This window comes from Artemia franciscana, chromosome 9, assembly GCF_032884065.1.
Source record: "Artemia franciscana chromosome 9, ASM3288406v1, whole genome shotgun sequence".
NCBI classification, from domain to species: domain Eukaryota; kingdom Metazoa; phylum Arthropoda; class Branchiopoda; order Anostraca; family Artemiidae; genus Artemia; species Artemia franciscana.
Window position 1 is genome coordinate 29,024,146 of NC_088871.1, and position 23,728 is coordinate 29,047,873.

Here is a 23,728-nt window from a genome sequence, read left to right on the forward strand (position 1 = left end):
TTTAATTTTTTACGAATCTTTTTATTGGTAAAAGATTTACGTAACTTATAAATTAGCTTACGTAAAGAACGTTTGTATTCTCATGTTTTTATTACATATATGAGGGGATTCGCCCCATCGTCAGTACCTCGCTCTTTACACTAAAGCTTAAATTTTATCCCAATTCATTAAGAATGACCCCCTGAATCACAAAAGCCGTAGAATAAGTAGTTGAAATTACCGAAAATACTTTAGCGTAAAGAGCGAGGTATTAGAAGGAGGTGAGCCCCTCATATGGGTAATAATTTCTGTTTGTTTTAAGTTTTATTGCTGTTCCTTACTTCCAGCTGAAAAAGCTTTTTCACTTTTATTTTTTAATTGTTTTTTTTTTAAATAATGCTAGTAAATCCTGCTCTCCCTTCATGGAAATTTTCTTCTCCCATTACAAATTCTCGAAGGAAAGTTCCCCCAGCATATCCCCCTCTTCTCAACCCCTCCCCCAAACCAAAAAAATCCTCCTGAAAACGCCTGTATACTTCCCAATAACCATTACTATATGTAAGCACAGGTCAAAGTTTGTAACTTGTTGCCCCTTCCACGGGGACTGTGGGGGAGTAAATCTTCCCCAAAGACATAGTTATAAGGTTTTTCGACTACGCTGAATAAAATGGCTATCTCAGAATTTTGATCCGTTGACTTTGGGAAAATAATTAGCGTGGGAGGGGGCCTAGGTGCCCTCCAATTTTTTTGGTCACTTAAAAAGGGCACTAGAACTTTTCATTTCCGTTAGAATGAGCCCTCTTGCAACATTCTAGGACAACTGGGTCGATACGATCACCCCTGGGGAAAAAAAAAACAAACAAAAAAACAAATAAACACGCATCCGTGATCAGCCTTCTGGCAAAAAATGCAAAATTCCACATTTTTGTAGATAGGAGCTCGAAACTTCTACAGTAGAGTTCTCTGATACGCTGAATCTGATGGTGTGATTTTCGTTAAGATTCTATGACTTTTAGGGGGCGTTTCCCCCTATTTTCTAAAATAACGCAAATTTTCTCAGGCTCGTAACTTTTGATGGGTAAGACTAAACTTGATGAAACTTATATATTTAAAACCAGCATAAAAATGCGATTCTTTTGATGTAGCTATTGGTATCAAAATTCCATTTTTTAGAGTTTTGGTTACTATTGAGCCGGGTCGCTCCTTACTACAGTTCGTTACCACGAACTGTTTGAAAGAGAATTTTTACTCTCGTAATATAACGAACCGGATTTTATTAGCGCCTTTTACTACGTAGGATAAACAGATGGATGCATAAAACTTAAACGTAATTAAAAATAGACAAAATATTAAATTAAAAAAAGCTTTTGAAGGAAGTAAAGAGTTAAATTGAAACTTAAATCGAACAAGAATTAATATCAAACAAGAAATCGATAAAACTAGTACAAATAATGATTTTTTCCTATGCTTGTATTATTATAGGAAACTAGCGCTTTACTGAAAGCACAAAAGCTGATTATAAAAAACAAGAATATTGATTTACGAGTCAAAAGTGAGCGCATAGCCTGACAACAACAAACTAATTTATAATACTTTTCATCGTCTAACACCTGCTGTGGCATCAGTAACTGTCAATATACAATTACATTATCTTAATAATAAGCATGGAAATAAATATTATTTTAATAATGACAAAGTTACTGAACAGCAAAAATGATGTGTTGATATATCAGGTAGCATCTTTGTCTCACCACGTAAAATACCAATTTATAGTAATGTACTATTTTAAATTGTAAGAAACACGCTTTAGTATTGCTCAAAATAAAGAAAAAATAAATCGTAATATAAACTCCGGAATCCGATCATATATTTCTATTCGGCGGATAATTGCATGTTATGGTAAAAATTAAACAGCTTGTCTATAGTCCTAAAACAATCACGATGGCTTCAATTCGGACTAGACTGCAAAATAATCATGAACTATTCTTTTTAGAACCAAAATTATAGCAAATCATTGGACTTAGCCTCTTGTGCAGAAGCGATACCAAATTAAACGAAAAAAATAAAATAAAAAATAAAGCAACAATCCTAAAATGCTTTATTTTCATACTGTAAAAACTGTCTTTATCGGTTTGCTTTTACTGAACCAAAAACTCATACATTGTTTTGTGTTTTCAGTAAAGCTTTAGTTTCCTATAATCATAGAAACATAGGAAAATATCATCATCTAGCTTATTTTGATTAGTTCTATCGATTTACGTAAGATAGGCTGTGAGCAATAATTTTTTTTCGTCTAAAGTTTCAACTTCGCTCTTTACTTACTTCAGAAAAACTTTGTTTTTTTCTTAAATTACGCACAAAGACTGTTCTTAATTACAGGACTTTTCATGATTTTATTTATAATAGCTTTCCCCCAAAAACTATATAAAAGAAAAGCTAAAAGATGAACTAAAACCTGACATAAATAAACAGAAAATAAACCCATAAATTAAGTCAAACTTCGAATTAACTGAAAGTAAGGGAGTTTTGATTATAGTTAATTAACTTTTTGATCGTATGTCTTTTAAGATTTAAACTATGATGACATTGTCGAAAATTATGAGGAACAGGAAAATGAGGAGATGTATGCAAAAGAGGACGAATCTATTGAATATAGACCAAAATTTGTAATCCCCAAACAGTTCACAAAACGAAGACCAGTTAGAAACTTGGACGAAAACCTTAACGTAAGCCCGATACCATTTTTATTATTCTTATTCTTGTTAGGTTTTTAGTTTATATTGTACATGAATGCCAACAAGAAAAGGGGGAAGAGATAGAAGAAAATAATAGTTAATGGTAATATCCTTAGAAAAGACATCCACTAAAAGAGAAAAGGGTAACTATTGCAAAAAGAATGAAGAATGAAAACGAAGAGAAAGGTAGTTTGTCAGATGATATCAATCGAAAAATAAACATGTGATAACCACAAAACATTCGAAAGAAATTTTCAAGCAACAATGCTACTCGAGTCGACGATGCTGCTCATTTCATAAGTAAAATGTGTCTTCAAATGAAAATTAGCAAAAAAGTGATTGGTATAGAGTTTAGACCTAATGTGTTTTCAGTAAAAAGTATGCAATAACGCAGCTATAATTACGACCATTAGGATTTAAAGAATGGTAATATATAGTTTAGGTGATTTTTGCAAAACCAAAAAAATTTACTCTTGTCCACACTAACAGGACTTTCGAGATTAAACAATTTCAAAATAAAAGATAGAGACTTTTACATCTCTGATTTCTGTGTTAATTTCCAAGTCCTAAATAGGTGCCGGCACAGAATTCTGACCATTTTGTTTTGGAGAATTTATTTGAATAACTAATAGCAATGCTGCAGATGCGACTCAATCAATGAATGTATTACATCTGAAGGAGATAATAAGGAATGCAAAAACTCATTCCATAATGCACATAAATCTAGAAATATTAATGCTGAAGACATTAATATGGGATTCGAAAGAAAGAGTTGGATCTAAAATTACTCCAAATAAATACACTGTCTTGTTTTTTCAACTATTGCTTTCGTCGGACTTAAAATGGCACAATGCGTATAAGTCGCGTGAATATAATAATGCAAGGTGCATTGATACTATTATTATTAGTTGAAATACATAAATAAAAAAAAATTGTTACTGAAAGCAAATACAACGAATTGAGCCTTTTCGGTCTCAATTCGAATTCAAATATCAAACTCAGATTTGATATTTGGAAGAACCAATTATAAAATTAAAAAAAAATATTTTTAATATTTTCTATTGTAGATGTCTGATCTTTGGTGGACATGGATGCCAAACCAGACAAGTGTAATCATTTGAGAATTGAACATAAGATAAATAATTAATTCTTAAATTAATCATTGTCAAGATTGAATTAGACTGTCTTAAGTGAGGAGTTAATGCAGAAATAAAGTTAAATAAGTTTTTAAGCGTAAAACTACGAAAAATCACCTACACAAAATACGACAATATATATACAATATATACAAATGTATACGACAATATTTACACGACTATATATAAATGAAACAGCTTTTCAATCCATTTATTTGACTGATAATCGCTATACACACCCATCTAAAGTTCTATAATATAATTGTTATTATAATTTTGTCCAAGATATAAATTGTAAGCGAAAATCTTGATTCTTAAGAAAAATATGATTTTTTTTTGAAAATGTTCTTTTTTTAACCAATACAAAAGATTATGTCAATAAAAACAATAAAATTGATTAAGAAAAACTCTTACCGCTAAAGATTTTTTTAAGTAAAGAGCTACATAAAACTAAATACGATTAGATAGCTACAGTCAAATAGTTACTCAAACTTAAAACAAACATAAATCACTATCAATAAGTAAATGAAACCCAAAACACACAGAAATCATATTATTGTAAAATACAAGTTATATCGTTTTGGGTTTCATTTATTTATTGATAGTGATGTCCGTTATTATTGTACTTGAAGTATTGTTTTAATTCATTTCTGCTCATTTTTGGTTTAATTTAGCGCTTTGCTTTTCTTTGAAAAGCTTCTTTTGAGGCGAAAGGTTTTTTTTTATTTCATACTAATGAAAGACGTATCTTCACCCGTTAAAATTTTAAAGTTTCTTAAAAATTTCAAATCTTCCTTGCGGGCCTGTACTTTTATTTCCTTTTCTTATCATTCATTGTGAGGTATGGTCATTTTAGCCAATCTGACGTTTCCCACTCCGTGTCAAACATTCCTCAATAGTAATATTTTGTCGATTCTGATGTATGCATCCGATTTATGACACATTAATGCTGAGTAAGTGCGTAGGACCCCGGCCTTTGGAAATAAATGCCTCCGAAAAATCCTGAACATACATTGGCAAATCGAGTCTCAAACATTGCGATCCGAAAAATTAACAGTCAACTTCTTATTAATGGCATCATTTGCCAATATCGATGGCAATAACTAGGCCATATCTTGAGGATGACTGACCTTAGAACTCCCAAGGCAGCCTTCCAGTGGCAGTCTGTACGATCAGGTACAAGAGTTTACCCTGTCTGTGCTACACGACTGGGAAAATATATTTGTGATAATAGGAACCGCAAAGTGGATGCTCCTTGTCGATTCCCTGGATGCCTCTGGGGGCAAAAAAGAGTGAAAAGTCTAATATAAGGTGTGTTATCTTAAATTGATTAAATTAGTTCATTTAAAAAAAATAAAATTTAAAGCTAATTAAAGAATCCTAAATAAAAAAAATTGGCCCTTGTACAATTAAGCAGGTTTTTAAAATTTATTGGTTCTGTAACTTCCTCCCCCTATCCCGTCTAAAGGCCAGAGCGTGATTCTTCTTTACTTTTCTTCGAAAAAACTTTTTTGGAAACCTTTTTGAATTTATTTCTGTTTGTTTTTTAACTTATATAATTTATTATTGCTAAGTATTAAGTATATTTAGATTAATTGCGAAAATTGGGCCTAGTTTCCAGCTGAATCGGTGTTTTTTTATTTAATTTATTTTCATTGTGATTTGACCAACATCGATGGCAATAACTAGTCCATATCTTGAGAATGACTGACGTTAGAACCCCCAAGGCAGCCTTCCCGGGCAATCTACAGGATCAAGTACAAGAGTTTACCCTATCTCTGCTACACGACTGGGAAAATATATTTGTGGAAATAGGAACTGCGAAGTGGATACTTGTTGTCGATACCCTGGATGCCTAAGGAGGCAAAAAGGAGTGAAAAGTCTAATATGAGGTGTGTTATGTTAAATCGAGTAAATTAGTTCAATTCTTTTATATAAAATTTAAAGCTAATAAAAGAATCCTAAATAAAGAAAAACTCGGTCCTTGTATAATTAAGCAGGTTTTGTAAATTTATTGGTTCTGTAACTTCCCCCAACCCCCTCTAAAGGCCATAGCGTGATTCTTCTTTGCTTTTCTTCCAAAAAACGTTTTGAAAACCTATTTGAATGGAGTTCTGTTTGTTTTTTAATTTATATAATTCTATTACTGGTAAGTATTATGAAAATGCCGATTAATTAAGAAAATTGGGCCTAGTTTCCAGTTGAACCAGTGTTGTTTTTTATTAAATTTATTTTCAATGTGAATCGGGATCTCCTTGACCTGAAAAATTTCACATACAAGTTTCAGGCGAGCAAAAGACAAGTTTTTTGACTGATTTATAGGGGTCCAGTGCCCCAATTATTTTTTTTAAAAGCTGTTCTGAACAACAAGGTTTTTAGACCTTATCTTGAAGGAAACAAGATTTTCTTTAGTAGTGTTCCCAAAGGCTCTTCCACAACAGCCTAGGGGGTATACCTGAAGTTGCTAATCCCTCAAGACATTGGCATTGAATACACGCTCCTGTTTGTTACTTAATACTATAGGGAGGTTGTTGTTACGTAACAGGGAATGTTTTTTCTTCGATATCTCTTTGATTGTGCAAATGTTAAAAACCCTAAGGGTGTAGAAAAAATCCTCAGGGCCCGCAACTCGAGTGGAGAAGCTTCGGTTGTAAAAATTGATTTTACTCCAATGTTTATTTATGTAGACGACGTAATTTTGCGTGGAGGTCTACACGAGTCTTTCGTGTAAAATCAAGATTTCTTGGATTTTACGTAAAATTAGAAAAAAACCTACCAGGGGTAGGTAGGAATAACCCCCAGGGCCCACTAGTCAAGTGGGAGACTCTCGGTTGTAAAAACGATTATTGTCAGATGTTTACTTGATGACATATGTTTTTGGTTTGCACGAGCCTTTCTTTTGATTTTCATTTTCGTTGTTAGTAACAGACAAAAGCATTCCGTTATATATTGATTTTTCAACATAAACAAAGGGGTCCTGCTATGCAACAAACAGCGCTGTGCAATATATTGTTATTCTCATAGCGGGTAATTGACCGGGTAATTCTCTTTTTCTTCTGCGGGCTATAAAACCGGATTTAAACGTGGAGAACTATCAGTGTAACTTTCGAGATGAACGGTGCACCACGATTTTTATTATATGGATTTGGCCAGAGCCTATTTTCAGGTAAGATTCTATGCATATTAAGAATAGCCTTCTCCCCTCCCCCAAAAATAGGGTGAGACTATATTCAAATTAGAACTGATATAATTCTCTATATAAAAATAAAAACTAAAACCTTCGGTGATATAATAACCTTATTTTCTCGTTCAATTCATCAAACCTCCCAAAAAGTTTTATTGGGAACAAATATGTGTTAAATCGATTAAAGGAATATGGTCAAATATCAAAAGATAATTCTAAATCATTTTTGGAAAATAACAGCACACAAATTGGGATGATGATTCGATATTACAAAGTAGCAAGCAAAGGCTTCTTAATAACAGTTTATCACCTGTTAGTCTAAAAACAGATAGTTGACACTCCACAACATGTTAACGTTCAAAATGGTCCAGGTTTTGAGATGTGTTTATGAGAATTTACTTGAAATGGGAATTTTAAGCTCCCCCCACCAAAATTGCTTGAGTTACTGGACTTCAAAAGAATCTAGCGACAGAGTATTTACAGAGTGAACCAAGTTAAACTATTCATCGAAATCATAGAGTTCGTGGTAGTCATTTTCTAAAACAAAAACCTTTTCCCGTTGTATATATTACATGCCGATCTTTTTACGCTAGACTAGGCTCAAATGTATCGCAATTGACCCTACAAGTATATTTTACTCGCAATCCGTGTTTTTAGTCGCAATGCATATGCCATTTCATTGCGGTCTAAGAGAGGTGATGAAGTCGCGAGTTCTATTGAATCCATCTTTGAACAAGATTGCTCTAGGAAAATTCAGACAGATCGAGGTACTGAAGTTTTCAATCCACGTGTAAAAAAAAGTTTTTACTGAAATATAATACAATGCTCTATCATAGCCATTGTCCAATAAAGGCGGCATTGGCAGAACGATTGAGAAGAACTATTTGACTTTTAATCTCGAGATATTGTACGTTGAAAATACTGCTACTTCTGTTCATGATTTAGATAAAAATCATGTTGATTTATAATCAACGTCCTCATCAATCCCTGTTTAATCATAGTCCTCTTGAAGTTCATCACTGTAACAATACACCTGAAAATTTTCTCGAACAATATCCCAATGAAGGGAGGCATGTGAAAAAGAAGAAATTTCATGTTTGTGATACAGCTCGAATCAGTCGAACCAGTAATATTTTTGAAAAAGGGAATTACTTGTAGTCCAATAAACTTTTTAAAGTCTCAAAAGTCTTAGACACTTAACCTGTAACATATCGTGTACATTATATGAAAGATGGTGAGATTCTTGGTGGTTTTTACGAGTATGAATTACAAAAAGCGAAAACCTCTGGAACTCTTTAAGTTCGAAAGATACTAAAGAATCGAACTCGCAAGAGCAAGAGACCGTTGCTTGTTCGCTCGCTAGGATACAACTCTGATTTTAATTCTTGAATTTTTGCTGAAGATGTTCACAATGCCCAATGATTTCCGTGTGATATTCATGTACAATATCTCCGATGCCCTTTATGATTAATCTAGTAAAACAAGTTATATTTGGACAAATCCTTCCTTCACCATCAAATTCGAAGGAAAGTGTGAAGTTGTTCTTGTTGATTATATTCTCAAAAGTCCATATGATATCCTGAGAAAAGATCGTACATATGATGTAAAAGTTAGACCAAACGATTGGCCAGTGTATGGTGAGGAAGAGGAATGGATAAAATCCCTTAATTCTGATTTATATCGACATCTGACTCTAAAATATAAAGGATATGGTAGCATGAATCACTTATGTCGTGCAATCAATTGAAAATTATCTGTTTGTAAGAACGATGCATTCCACTTTAACTATTCAATGGAACATAATAGGGTTTACATTAGCTCCCCCATTGAGAATCAAATGATTCATACCAACGATAATCTGAGAGATGTTCTTGGTTTTGAAATTAATATAATCAATGGTAAAAGTGCTGGTACTGTCAGTGGGATGGAACGTGTTATTTGTAAAGACTCTTCACCTGGGTTCTCATCGGTCAATTGTATATTTCTTTGAGACATCGAGAGTCGGTAATACTAATGTCCCCCTCCTATGTTTTCTCAAACGAAAAACTACTAACCAACACATTCACCACTACGACATTAAGCATCTGTAATATATTCCTGTAAACACTTCATATTTGAAACTCTGGTCAGTTAACATTAAGAAGTGAATTAGACGATCCTTTAGCAATAACCAAAGATTTGTCTTTGATTACATGTCATTTTGATCCCATCTAGTGAGATGGCTAATAGAATAAGTACTTTTTTTTGTTCTGATATTGATTGCTGTGCTTGCATTCTTAGACCACGACATTTTGGTCATGGAATAGACTATTTCAATGTCGGGTTACAGTCTTGGCCATTGGTTTGCCAAGCTGTTTTGCTCTACTCTACTCCTGGCTAAAAAAGGTTTTGATCCGGTTGTCGCTGATTTTTTTCCTCTACACTACATGATTGGGGCTCTGAGAAGGATTTCAAAGAAACTTTCACATTTCCCAAGTCCAACTCACGACCCCTCTGCGATCGATTAAAATCATAATAAAGCAGGATAGGTTTAAAAAGGGCAAGAAATACTTCACCAGTCACCAGTCTTTGCTGATGTCAGAAGCGAAAATCGTCAGTTTTGTTAGAGAAGAAAAAGAAAACAATAGTAAAAATTAGATCGAAAAATGATCTGTTTTTTCCTAGAAATCGCATATTTACCACAAAAAGATTCTCATCATTCTGTCACATGATCATTGAATCTTTACAATGCAGAAAAGTCGATGTGTGTATAAAACATGGTTACTATGAACAATTCTACCAGAAACAACTGCTTTCTGCAAACTTACATTTTCAAATTTATTCCTGTGAAGACTATCTCATAGATCTAACTTCTAAATTTATAGATTTGCATTTGACTGTAAAAAATCTAATAATTGAAAGCCAAGTACTGCCGAGGGGTTATTCTATGAAAATTATGTACTACACAATTTGTTTAGATGATTAAGTGTTTACGTAAATTAAACTTTAGTGAGTACAAGCAACAATCCTTCAAACTGTGCAATTTAACTGCAATTCATCTTCATGAGTCCAATGTCTTTAAGAATTTGAGAGGCATAGGCATCAAATGTGAATCTAAAACGGAAACTGACACTTCCAGTTTACGTAAACAGACTAAAAGTAATGATTTACACTTGGTTGGGAAAATAAATCATGAAATATTTAATATACCTCAATGGATGACTCCCAATGCTAAGATTGATATAAAGTTACACCTTGTCCTGTCTAATTTTATTTTGCGAAAGATACTTGCCACTGCACCTGATGCAACAGTTTCTCTCACTTTGGCAATACTTCATGTACGAAAACAACAGATTTTGAGTTCTGTTCCTTTGGCAATTGTAAAATTAAGAGCTAGTGGAAATAATATTTGACTGCTCGTTCTACACACAGTTATGAAGCAACGACATATTTCCACGGGTTGACGTACCTACATCGACTCTTCTTTTATCGATGGCAAAATTCCCTCAAAACTTGCTTTGGCTTTTTAAAAAAATGCTAGTACAATTGGATCATGGTTTTATTTCCCACACTAATTTGAAATGTTTGGACTTTCATCTCTTGTATGTAAAGTAAATAGACCACTCTACAATTTATCCTATGATAAATCCTGCAGGACCCTATATGAATTGACAATGCAATCTCTAAATCGAGAGTTCAACTAGTAGAAAATGGTATAACCGATACAGTGTTACCAAAACTCATGGTATCATTGTATTGGATTTGTCTGGTAGTCAAGATATGAGTATTGTCCGAATGGGCACTGTACGTTTAGAGTGTACCTTTGCCGAGTCGTCGGTAGAGAATATATCATTAATCTCTGTAAGTAAATTTGAAACCTATTGGGAAATTACTCCTGATGAAAGTGTTCTATTAGACTTGGCACTATGAGCACATTTCAAATAATTACTGTGTTCAACTTGGATCCGTACATGTCCAGATATAAAACGTATTGCATACCCTCGGATTTCCTTGAACTTATTCATAATGATAGTGATAGCATTATCTTTGCTAATAGTAGCCTGTTAACTGTAAAGGCAGGTCATCTCTGTGCATCTTTAAAACAGCGACGAATATTAAATTTTTTGATCCTCTTCGGCTGCCGTATGTATTCTACAAGCCCCACATCAAAGAAACTTTTTGAGAAAAATGTGAAATCTATTGTCCAAAATCTGATACGGGTACAAGATATATCAACTAAAGCTGGGGTTTTCAGGCGCTACCATATTTTATTTTTCGATGTCTTCGCAATACTTACGGTGAATTTCTCAGTATTTATGTAGACAATCCTCAATTGAACAATTTTGAAGTTGAAAAATACCCTTTCCTACCTGAATAATATACATTTCAGTGCTCTTAGAGTAAAGTACTTTAAAATTTTTGTGAGTTTGTTTATTATTAAAAAGTGTATGTGCAATAAAAGTATCCATTCTTTAGATTTTTTCTTCCACGTACAGGTTACCATCGACAACGATAAATGATGGCAGCTTGCCAGGATTCAGCTTGTTCCCATCTTGGCATGCAAAGTCAGGGCCACATTCTTACAATACAATGTAACTTTACTTTTATTGTATCTCTTTGTAAGTAATATTATTCTGATTCATATTGTAAAATTCATTTGTTTCAATTTGCTTATTTGAAGCAATGTCACACACGAGATTCTCATATGAAGAATCACTTTTTGTTACCGCCAAATAACAATCAGTAGCTTTAAAATCATAGTAGACAGTATATTCACAGCGATGTCGTAAAACCCAGACTCCCTTGTTATTCCAACAATTGAACCATAGACCTGGTTCTTCCTCCCAAAATTGTTTAAAACCACGACGATACAGGCTCTAAAAAATAAACTAAAATCAGGTTTCGGGTTTTTTGCAATCATACCAAGGTAAATATTTTCCCATTGATCACATTTATCATAGTGACAATTGGAGCATAGGAAACCTCTAGTGTTAGAGTCACAAACATCTTCAAGATAGGAATTGCAGTCTTTAATTTGCACTGCATATCCTCTTTGCAATTTGCACTGATTACATTATCTACACTTTCATCATAGTCATCTGCAATAGTACAATTCTCACAGGATGACCAGCCCATCAGTGCATACAAACATGGTGGACATGTTTAGAATATTTCTCACTATTGACTGTCTCAATTCCAAAAAAACTGACTTGCGAACGAAAAAATGAATATACGTTTTATTTAAGGGAGGAGTCATCGATTAACGTCACAAAGCCCGTAAATAAGCCCAAAGCTCAATAAATAGAACAGGATTTCTGACTTATTTACTGTTATGATTGGGTCTTCTTAGTGTCCAAAAGTAAATCCGTAATATCATTTTGTTTTGTTTCAATCAGTATGTCAATTAATTGAGTAAGAGCATCTGGCCCACGACGTAAGTCTCATGCAGTAGTCCAAAGATGGAGAACAATTTTTCATTATATCTTCAAGCATTCTTTGAGCGAATATTTTCCTTTGAAGAGATAATTCTTGAAAATGATCATTTAGAATTAAATATTTTTGTGAAGTCACAAGATTCCGCATGACTTTTTGTTTCTCAAATCATATCACTTTTAATCCTGACACTCTTACTGTCGACTATAGACTAACAAAGCTAATGAATGAAGGTTCTTTGTACTTTCTTATCTCCAGTAAAATATCCAACAAAATAAAAAACATTTTCAAAAATGGAAAAGTAACAAACTCACTCCTTTTTTATATATTGATCCAGATCATTTTCTTCAATATATTTCACTAACGCATTTATTCCATCTTTTAGTCTTTGTATATGCGTTATATTCACTTTTGATGCAAAACATAACTATTCTTCCAACTTGAATTTGTTCAATGATATCACCTATCTTGTAAATATCTAATCTTATTCAAGGGTTAGCCGACAACCCCTTGTAATTTCTAGTGCTATGTTAGGTGCTTTAGGTTTCATTTCACTGCTGCTAGTGCCGTCCACATTACCAAAGCTGCTAATGCCAAACATCCATTACTAAAGAATACGCTATGAACTATATCCACAATGATGACGCACTGAACTCTTTCTATACTGAGGTAAATGGTCCGTAAGCTCTAACAAAACAAGTGTCGCTGACGCTCAAAATCTGTTTTTGCTGAAATTATGAAGGTCCCTTGGAACCAAAACAAGTCATGCGAAGTTACGTCATCTACGTAAGTAAACATTGTACTAAGATCATTTTTTTTATAGCTAGGGTTTCCTCTCTTGACTCGTGGGCCTTGAGGGTATATCCTACGTCCCTTAGGTTTTTAAACAATTACATAATAACCAAGGAATTCTTGAAGAAAACATTTACATAAGTAAACAATTATGTAACAGCCAAAGCAAACCTTTAAGGTAATAACCTGGTTTGCATAATCAGTAACACATGTTAGTTTCTAAAGACTAAGAACTGCTTGCAATGGCGCTCGATCCTGGAACCCCCACACTACTTTCTTTTTCTTTTCTTAAATTAGGATCCCTTTGGCTCAAGGGATTAAAAATACTAGTTTTGAGTTTACTAGAAAGACAAATTTTGGTCCCCATTTTTGAAAGGGAATTGTCCTAATTTTTATTAGATTCTTCTTTACCTTGGTACTTGGGGCTAAAAGCCTCGAGCTGATTAGAGACAGCAAAGTCTTCAGCCTATTTCCGAGTCTTTTAAAACCCTCTTCCTGCAAACGATTTGTAGTCCCCCTTAGCTCTGGCACCGATTCTTGAAAGTTTTAAACCAATCGGGAAAAAAAAGGAGTTTTCGGACTGCAATTGTGAGGCTTTTCGTGCCACCAAAGGAAAATTGGCTTCTAAATTAGGGCGCATTTGGTCAGGGATTTAAGATTTCAAGTTTTTAAGTTGTTTAGAAAAAAAAGTTATTGGGATTTTTATGGCCCTGTTTTGTAGCAAAGTGATTTTTTTTCCTGTAAATAATGTTCATTTTGATCCAAGGAATTTCTGATACAAGTTTCAAGCAATCGAAAAAAATGTTTTTTGGTTCCAGCTTTTTGGGGCCTTTAAAGCAAATTCAATCCCCTGTTTTGCTATGGGGCTTGGACAGTGGCCGTCCTAGCCGAGTGGATTGGTGCGCTAGATGTAAGATCCTTTTTCTGAGACGGTGAGGGTTCGAATCCTAGTGTTCCCAGTTATTTGGTTTGGGACGGGGGTCAGTGGCGTGACTCTGTAAGCTCAGCCAGAGTTGACCCAGCTCTAACTGGGTACCCGGAGAAATCTTAGGAAAATAAACAAGAAGGGTGTGCAAAAGCACAGACGGTTGGCCTCCAACCTCCCATTGCACTTCCTAGCTGAAGGGAAAAAAACGGAGATCAGCACGATCGGCAGGGAATGTAAAATCCAATGCCGTATTCTTTACTATACTTTACTTTTGCATACAATACTTTAGTTTTGCACAAGTCCAGTGGACATTGTCCGTCATGAATTGAAACATAAATCTCGATTATCCCTTAGTTCTATGACTATCTACCTTAGTTCTGTCCTAGGATGGATGAATGATAGTCTATCTATCAACAGGGGAAAATGACATCATTTTTATACAATCCTGGAAAAGTGCCAACTTTGCCTCTTACTCAGATTAACCGTCTTGGCTTTTTCTCCAATTAGCCATGGCTTTATGACAACTTGATTTTCATTAAGAAGTCAACGGACTCGGTTATTTTTGTTTTTGTTTATGAGAGTTTCCTTGACCTAGAAATTTCAGGTTTAGTTGTTAGAGAAAATATGTCTTTTGACAGCTTGTCGGGGGAACGCATAGTTTCTCTTGTGACTCTTTTTCTCTTTTGTACTGGGATCCTCTTGACTCAAGGACTTTAGGATATAATTTTTTAGCCATAGGAAATTCAGCTTTTTTTCGCATTTTGGCGGATATTGTACCGCCAAATTATATTATTTTTTTTTTTTTATAATAAGTTCCTTTTCTCCCATGGACTTAAGGCTATAGTTTGAAGTGATCAGGAACAACAAAATTTTTCGCCCATTTCTAGGCCCCGCAATACCCTTCTCTTTCCAAGCAAAATATTTGGTAAACTTAGTTTAAGCAGCTCTTCTAAAAACTTGCAGGCCAATCGATATAAAAAAGTTCTTTTGGACCATTTTGGGTCCGCAAAGTGGAGGGGATGCAATTATATATATATATATATATATATATATGTATATTAAAATATTTTTTTGGCTTTTTTCTCTTGTTCACTGGAGTATTAATGGACCGAGAACGGACCATTTCTCCTTTTGTAATATAAGCTTTAAGCGGATAGAAATTGATATTAGCAATAATAGTAGCGGTAGTTATTACTCCTTAATGGAAAAACTACATTAATCCTCACTCTTTATAACTTCTTAATTGAAAAACTGCACCTCACATAGAAACAATTTGAAATTGTTAGCAAAACAAAACCTTCTTAATTAGATAGGATTGATATCTTCATTAGAATAAAAATTACCAGAAAGTTAGGGTTAGTATAACAGGGATATATATCACCTAACAAAATGTTTTATTCAACTTTCTTTTGCAGAATGTGCTTGCTCATGCCAGAATTCTGAAAGCGGAAAAAAAGTATGCAGAGGCGATTAAGACATGCCTAGCTCTAATAAAACAAGGTACAGTTTGTTCTATTGTTTTTAACCACTATTTGTTCTCTATATTAATAAAATTGTTTGTGTGTGTAGTTCTCTAGTTACCTATGCATGTGTGTATGTATATTTAGATACTTAGGAATAAGCTAAACTAATCAAGCTTTAAAAATAAAATTAATGCAGTATAATTTTCGTACCATGAGAATAATAGAAAAAAAAACAATAAAAAAGGAAAAAGAAAACCGAGATAAAACCAAAAACTTGATGTCATAATAAAACTCGTTGGGAGGCCTGAGGGGCTCATTGTCGAGTGAAGTAAGCGGAGGGGCTTAACTTTAGGCAATAGCCAGCAAGATGAGATACGAAAACCTGATGAAGTCGACAAAGCCCGCCCTTTTACTAGTTTTAATTTCAGAAACTTCTCAAAATGAAGTTTTTTAATAAAAAGTAGAAAGCTGCTTTATTCAAAGACGAGCAGAAGCAAAACCAGCTAATAACCCAAATTTATACAAACAGAATCACTCAGTGAATAAATGAGACCCAAAACGAACAGAAAATAAAATCAATAATCAAGTCAAACTTATAACGAACAGAAATTATCATAAAAGCAAGCAGAGCTAGTGCCCCCTAATGTTTCTAAAGGACAGAGCATCATTTGTGCTTTACTGAAAACAGTTGTTGTTTGGGGCAGTGTGTCTTTGTTTGTAATAACCTCAACAAAACAAATAGAAAATCGCTATAAAAACAAAGATTAATGAAAAGAACTAATGAAATTAGACTGACTGTTAAATATATAAGGATATTTATTCCTGAAAGTCTCAGCAATTTCAGATTTATCGGCGTTATAAAACAGAACACTTTTAAACTATATTTTGTGTTCAGTAGAGTGAAAAAAGCTCTGTCCTTAGGACGTTTAAAGGCGTTAACCCTACTCCTGTTTGTGGTAGTTTCTATTCGTTTTAAAATCGACTTGATTATTCATTAAAATTTTTCTTTGTTTTGGATTTCATTTACTCCGTGATAGTTACTTATATTTGTCTCAAGCTTGAATTATTATTTGAATTTATTTTTAAGTCTGAGTAAGTGCTCGTCTTTGGTTTGGTGTTGCTCTTTACTTTTATTTGAAAAGCTTCTTTTTTTGATTGTTTTTCAATTCATTTTTAATTGACATTATTTTCTTCTATTTGTTAAACAAAGGAATACTTCTTAAGTTTATTTTGGCTATTGTGCTTAAAATTAGGATTTTGGATGACTTTTTACATTTCGCCCAAAATTCCAAAGGAAATTTTAATAGCAAACTCCTTTAAGAACTTTTAAAGAAATTTTAAGAACTCTTGGTATATGAAGCGACCCTAACCTCCGTTATATTATAAATTCTAACATATATTGACGAATAGTGATCGACCATTAAATGAACTTATTCTCATATATTTTGCTTTAATTGCTTGTTTGTTTAAATTAATGTATTTTGAGCTCATTTATGAAAAAGAGTTCTAAATGGCTGTTTAAAAATAAAACAAGCCGTTGAGAATTAAAGCAAGCAGACTTGCTTCCGGGTGATGTTCCCTTGGTTGTGAAACGCGAATTGAGGTGGCTTTATGATTTGAAATTTTGAGCTGATAAAAAAAAACCTAACTGTTCCTGAGATATCAGTTCAAAATAGGGATGAAACCTTTTAATCGACAGTGAACAGATGTAAAATATTTATGGCACTTGGTATTAACCAAGTGACATATCGCAAATTCTGTCGGTCTGTCTGTCCCGGTTTTGCTACTTTAGGCACTTCCAGGTAAGCTAGGGTGATGAAATTTTTGGCAGGTGTATCAGGAACCAGACAAGATTAAATTAAAAATTCAATAGTCGTTTCCCCAATTCTACCATCTGGAGGGGAGTGGGGGGACGGTTAAATCGGAAAAATTACTAAAAATGAGGTATTTGTAACTTGCGAACGGGTGATCGGATCTTAATGAAATTTGATGTTGGGAAAGATATCGTGTCTCAGAGCTCTCATTTTAAATCCCTACCGGATTGGGTGACATTGGGGGGAGTTGGGGTGGGGAAACCTAAAATCCTGGAAAACGCTTAGAGGGGAGGAGTCAGGATTAAATTTGGCGAGAAAATTAAGCACAAGTCCTAGATACGTGATTGACGTAACCAGAACAGGTCCGCTCTCTTTGGGGGAGTTGGGGGGAGGGGGTAATTCTGAAAAATTAGGAAAATGAGGCATTTTTAGCTTATGAAGGAGTGATCGGATCTTATTGAAATTTGATGTTTCGAAGATATTGTGTCTCAGAGCTCTTATATTAAATCTCGACCGTATCCTGTGACATTGGGGAAGTTGGGGGGGGGGAGAGCCTAAAATCTTGGAAAACGCTTAGAGCCGAGTGATCGGGATGAAACTTGGTGGGAAAAATAATCACAAGTCCTAGATACGTGATTGGCATGATTGGAACGGATCCTCTTCCTTTGGGGGAGTTGGGGGGGGGGGTAATTCTGAAAAATTAGAAAAAATGAGCTATTTTTAACTTACGAAGGAGTAATCAGATCTTAATGAAATTTGATGTTTGGAAGGAAATCATGTGTCACAGCTCTTGTTTTAAATCCCGACCAGATCCAGTGATGCTGAGGGGAGTTGGGAGGAGGGAACCTAAAATTTTGGAAAACGGTTAGAGTGAGGGATCGGGATGAAACTTGGTGGGAAAAATAAGCATAAGTCGAAGATACGTTATTGAAATAACCGGTGCGGATCCGCTCTCTTTGAGGGAGTTGGGGGGGGGGAAGGGTTAATTCTAAAACATTAAAAAAGAGGTATTTTTTAACTTACGAAGGAATGATCGGATCTTTATGAAATTTCATGTTTAGAGGGGCCTTGTACCTTAGATTTCATATTTTAAATCCTGATCGGATCCAGTGTCATTGGGGGGGGGACTGGAAATCTCGGAAAACGCTTAAAGCGGAGAGATCAGGATGAAACTTGGTGGGAAGAATGAGCACAAGTCCAAGATAAGTGACTGAAATAATCGGACCGTATCCACTCTCTTTGGTGGAGTTGGGGGGGGGGGGGTAATTCGGATAAATTAGAAAAAAATAGGTATTTGCAACTTACCAACGGGTTATGAGATCTTAATGAAATATGGTATTTAAAAGGATCTTGTGCTTTCGAACTCTCATTTTAAATCCCGAGCAGATCCAGTGACATTGGGGGGAGTTGGAGGGGGAAACTGGAAATGTTGGAAACCGAAAATCTTGGAAAACGCTTAGAGTGGAGAGATCGGGATGAAACTTGATGGGAAGAATAAGCACAAGTTATAGATACGTGATTGAAATAATCGGAACGGACCCGTTCTCTTTGGGGGAGCTGCAGGTTGTTAATTGGGAAAAATTAGAAAAATCGAGGCATTTTTAAGTTAAGAACGGGTGATTGGATCTTAATAAAATTTGATATTTAGAAAGAACTCATGTCTGAGAGCTCTTATTTGAAATCCCGACCAGATCTTTTGAAATTGGAAGAGTTGGAGGGGGAAACCGGAAATCTTGGAAAACGCTTATAAACGTCGTAGATTCATGATTGACGTAACCGAACTGGATCCGCTCTCTTTGGGGGAGTTAGGGGGTGGGATTCAGTGCGTTGGCGAGTTTGGTGCTTCTGCACGTGCTAGGACGATGAAAATTGGCAAGTGTGTCAGGGAGCTGTACAAATTGACTTGATAAAGTCATTTTCCCTTATTCGACCATCTGGGGGGATGAAGGGAGAGGAAAACTTAGAATAATTGAGGTGGTTTTATCTTACGATTGGGTGATCGTATCTTAATCAATTTTGACATTTAGACGGACCTCGTGACTCAGAGCTCTCATTTTTAATCCCAACCGGCATTAAGCGTCTGATTTTCCTTTTAAAGTAATCTATTGATTCTTAAAATTTTGCTAGGGCTCATGCCATATGAGCTCTTTGCTCTTCCGACCTCGTCACAAGTGCCATATGAGCTCTTCGCTATTGTTAACTTTATATTTCGGACAAACATACAGTGTTCGTCATCAGCAGTAAAACTCGTTTTACTTCTGATGATGAACACTGTATATGTGTTCGAAATACCCAGTTAAAAATTTCATATCTGTTCACTGTCGATTAAAAGGATTTATCCCTATTTTGAACTGTTATACTTTCGTCATGGAAAGGCAGTATGGTCTTATAAACTTGAGATATTGCAGATCCGCCCTTTTGACAACCCATATGCACATTGTTTCTGTTGGTTTTTGTCAACGCTCTCCTCTAAGCTCCTTGAAAATCTCTGCTAAATACGCTTGGTTGCTGGTAAAAGATTGCAGTTGCGCCCTTTTGACAACCTGGATATACATTATGTATTTTAATTAGTTCAGTATGCCCCTCATTATTCCCTGAAAGTTTCAAACTGATATCCTTGTTCGTTCCTGGTATATTGCTGATGAACCCTTTGAAAATATGGATGCGCATGGTACTTCTTGAATTTGTATAACATGGCCCTCAAAATTACCTGGAATTTTGAACTGAATGCCGTTAGCCGTCCCTGAGGTATTGTCGATACGCCATTGTGACAGTCACGATACACATAGAGTTGATTTCACGATACCCTAAACAGACCCCGACAGTTTCAACTTAATACCTTTACCAAAGGTGTTAACACCAACTTAACACTTCAATCTGTGCTATCAAACTCGAGTTTTCCAGACTGGACCGTATCTGTTTCGAACGCAATTGCGAATGCCTTGAGGCTGAAAAAGAAAAAAAAATCGCGCGGAGTTGACGGTTTGTGTGCACTTCACCTTGTGAATGGTTTTGTATGGAATGTCAGCATTATTATACCAGGTCATACTTGTAGTTGGTTTTGTACCGATGTTTTCTGTACAAGGGAACTTACGCCCATCATGAAAAAAGGGAAGTCATCTAACATATGCTCCTCGTATCGCCCAATTACAGTGTCATCAGTTTTATGCAAGGTTCTAGAAATGCTTATATTGTTAAATGTTTGACACTGTTGCCAAATACCAAACCGCCAGTTTGGTTTTACGTTAGGGCTCGGTTGCGCTGACCTTCTGCTCGCCCTTGCTGCTATTTTGTCTGATTCTGAGGCAACGGGTGATCTACTAATTATTGGCTCTTTTGATGTGAGCTTGGCTTTCGACTCGTCGGTGCACGCGCAGATCTTTCTAGATGCGTACAAAACAAGGGCTATATTTGTGTATTGTCAGAGTATTATATTATATGTACAGTAACCTTAGAGCGCAATTCACAATACCCTCAAATCCGGTCGAATCTGCTGTTTTGCCGGTCCGTAAAGGAGTCAGGTAAAGTTTGGTTGTATCTCTGAATTTGTACAACAATAGTGTTCTGCCGGCGCAAGCCCGAGTAGCTAAGTTTTGTGTTTCAAAAGGGATTGATGTTTCGTTGATGACGTATTCTGACGACTTACATAATTTGAACAGGTCTGCCGATTGGTTATCGAAGAATTTTGATGTGTTGAATAGGGAATACAATAACGTAGGATTGTCGTTTGATGTGTAAAAGTCTGCCGTCTTGTTTTTCAATGCGCAGCACTGCAACGAAAAAATCCCTGTGGGCAATTCAGTTGTGAAGCCATCTGAGAGTATTACTCACCTTGGTTTACCCATCGGCCGAAGCCTCCAATCCACCTGGACGGTGCTTGTGCACCACGTAGAAGTGAAAGTCTGGATTGCGTACAGGGCAATTATTGGTAACAGACATCGGTTCTGCCGTAAATATCTTACGTCGCTGTATAATGCTATTGCCCTTTCACATGTACTTTACGTAGCACCTTTTTGGAAATGCCTGTCGTCCGCTCAGTGTGCAAAAGTGAGAGTTCTGTTTTTTCGATTATCCAAGTTCCTTCTGAGACTTCCACCATGGACAAGTAACTCCTATATCATGGGTAATTATGGTGTATCCGATCTAACAATCCCTGTTACCGTATCGCCGAGAATTTTCTGAAAAACGCTAAGGGAAGAGCGAACCCATGACTAGACATCCTGTACAAGTAGTTTTGCTAATTTACATAATGTGTAAATACGTTTGGTGGTGTTCTCTAGTGTGACTTTTCTCTTTTTTTTTCTTTGTTATACTCTGTTTTAATTCTGTGCGAATTTTTGGGCAGTAAAATTACTTACTTGCTTACTGTAGCCGTTGCTAAGATTTTGCAGATGTGTCCTTTTGTCTACATGGATGCACAGAAAGTCTTTTGATTAGTTCGTATCCCCTAAACATTCTCTAACCGTTCAGCTTAATGTCTTGGGGATTGCGGGGGAAGGGGTCGCTAGAAGGGTATGCAGGCGGTTGGATGCCCTCCAATTCCTTTCGACTCTTAAAAGGGCACTAGAATTTTTAATTTCTCGGGGCTCATTCCCCCCGGATTATTATTAAAAAAATAATAATAAGTTGATGCCACTTCGCCCTTTACTTTAAGAGTAGTATTGTACTGCCTATGATATAATAAACATGACTAGGCTGAGACTTGTTTCTTAGGAATTTTGGGTTCTCTTAACACTCTATAACATGCCGGCAGCAGTAACTTATATGGTATTATGTGACTGCTTATTGATTAATTTTTAAAAAATTTTCCAGAAAAGGTTCTGGAAAAGTGACGAGTAGAAAAGGTTTCCAGAAAAGTGACGAGTAGGATTAAATTCTTGCAATAATTCAAACTTACAACGAACAGAAATTACTTCAACGAATAAATTAAACCTAAAATGGGAAGGTTTAAAAATTAATAATTTACACAAACTTTTAAATAACATAAATCATTGTGAATGGGCAAATGGACTATAAGACGAACTAGAATTAAAATGGCTAAATAATTCAAGCTCATAACAAAGATAAATCCAGACAATTTCTTATGTATTATAGAGACATTAGGTGGCATACGCAATAGACTAAGAGATCCTGTAGATATAGTTTTAAGAAAAGTGTGTTAATAATTGAGAAATGTTAGAATCACCAGGCCCCTTTGGTTCTTAGTTTTAAGACTATGAAAAAGCATTGGGTTCAGCCCATAAAAGAGCTTTAGTGAAGGCCCTATTTGTGTATGGTATATCAGATGAATACATTAAAGTGATCAGTGCTAAGAAGATCAATATTAAGAAAACTTAGACTGAAATTGAATGAAATGAAGAGGCGATCTTCTGTAACGAGAAGACCGAACAAGTGAATAGCTTCACTTCCTTAGGCAATATTGTTAGTACAGATGGAGGATGTAGCGAAGATGTATAAAGTGGAATAGCCAAGACCCAGAGCGTTTTTTCACAGTCGAAAAAAGCTTGGAAGAATCCCGAAGTTACTTTTTATACAGTTCCAGTCCTTGTCCTTTTTTGCTGCATTTTTTTTTTTTTATCGAATAACATTTATTATAAGTAACTAACGCCTGGAGATTGTTTCTTGGTATTTCTTTATATGGGCTTGATTGGGCGCAAGAAATGGTCTATCCATAAGTTTTTATCAGTAAGGGTTGTGGGTTACATAAAAAGTGTAAGCTACCGGTATAAGAGTAGCTGGCAATACTATCCAAATGAGAATTCTGTAGGCAATAATTATAGGGTTACACCTACTGCTTAAAACTGCCTGGGAAGTCTTGGATTTAGTATTACTTCCAATAGTTAATACCACGTTTTGGTATAAATTTAAACCATCTTCGACTACCAGGCCAGACAGTTGAGTTACAATTGGGATTTACGTACGTGGGTTTAACCGAACAAAATTATACCTGAAGTGAAACCCCTTAAAGCGGGACAAGGTAGCTCTTTGGTATCCCCCATGCCGAGAATACTAAAACTAAAAACTTTTCAACACTCCCAAGTCATACCATTAACTATTTTATTATTAGCTGTTGCTAAAGGCTACTGCTCGGTTTTGTTGAACTCTCTTCTCTTTTTGTGTATATTTGGCGTTCTTATCCTTGGTTTTAGCAATTTAAGCAAATAAAGTATATTAGTTCCATTCTAAAAAGAATGATACTATTATTAATATTTAACATTCTGCACCTTGTTTAAGATTTGCTGATGGGGTTGATTCGTATTGCAGACATGTGTGTGTACTTCAACT

The 23,728-nt window shown here is 35.2% G+C and overlaps 1 protein-coding gene across 1 annotated transcript in view; it reads left to right on the forward strand.

Moving 5' to 3' along the window:
* The window catches only part of LOC136031240 (uncharacterized), a 58,310-nt gene that overhangs the window by 34,338 nt on the left and 244 nt on the right, over positions 1-23,728 (forward strand). The window contains exons 3-4 of the mRNA XM_065710645.1: positions 2,548-2,705; positions 15,582-15,666. Of these exons, the coding sequence (XP_065566717.1) occupies positions 2,548-2,705; positions 15,582-15,666 (243 nt within the window). The remainder of the gene's footprint in view (positions 1-2,547; positions 2,706-15,581; positions 15,667-23,728) is intronic.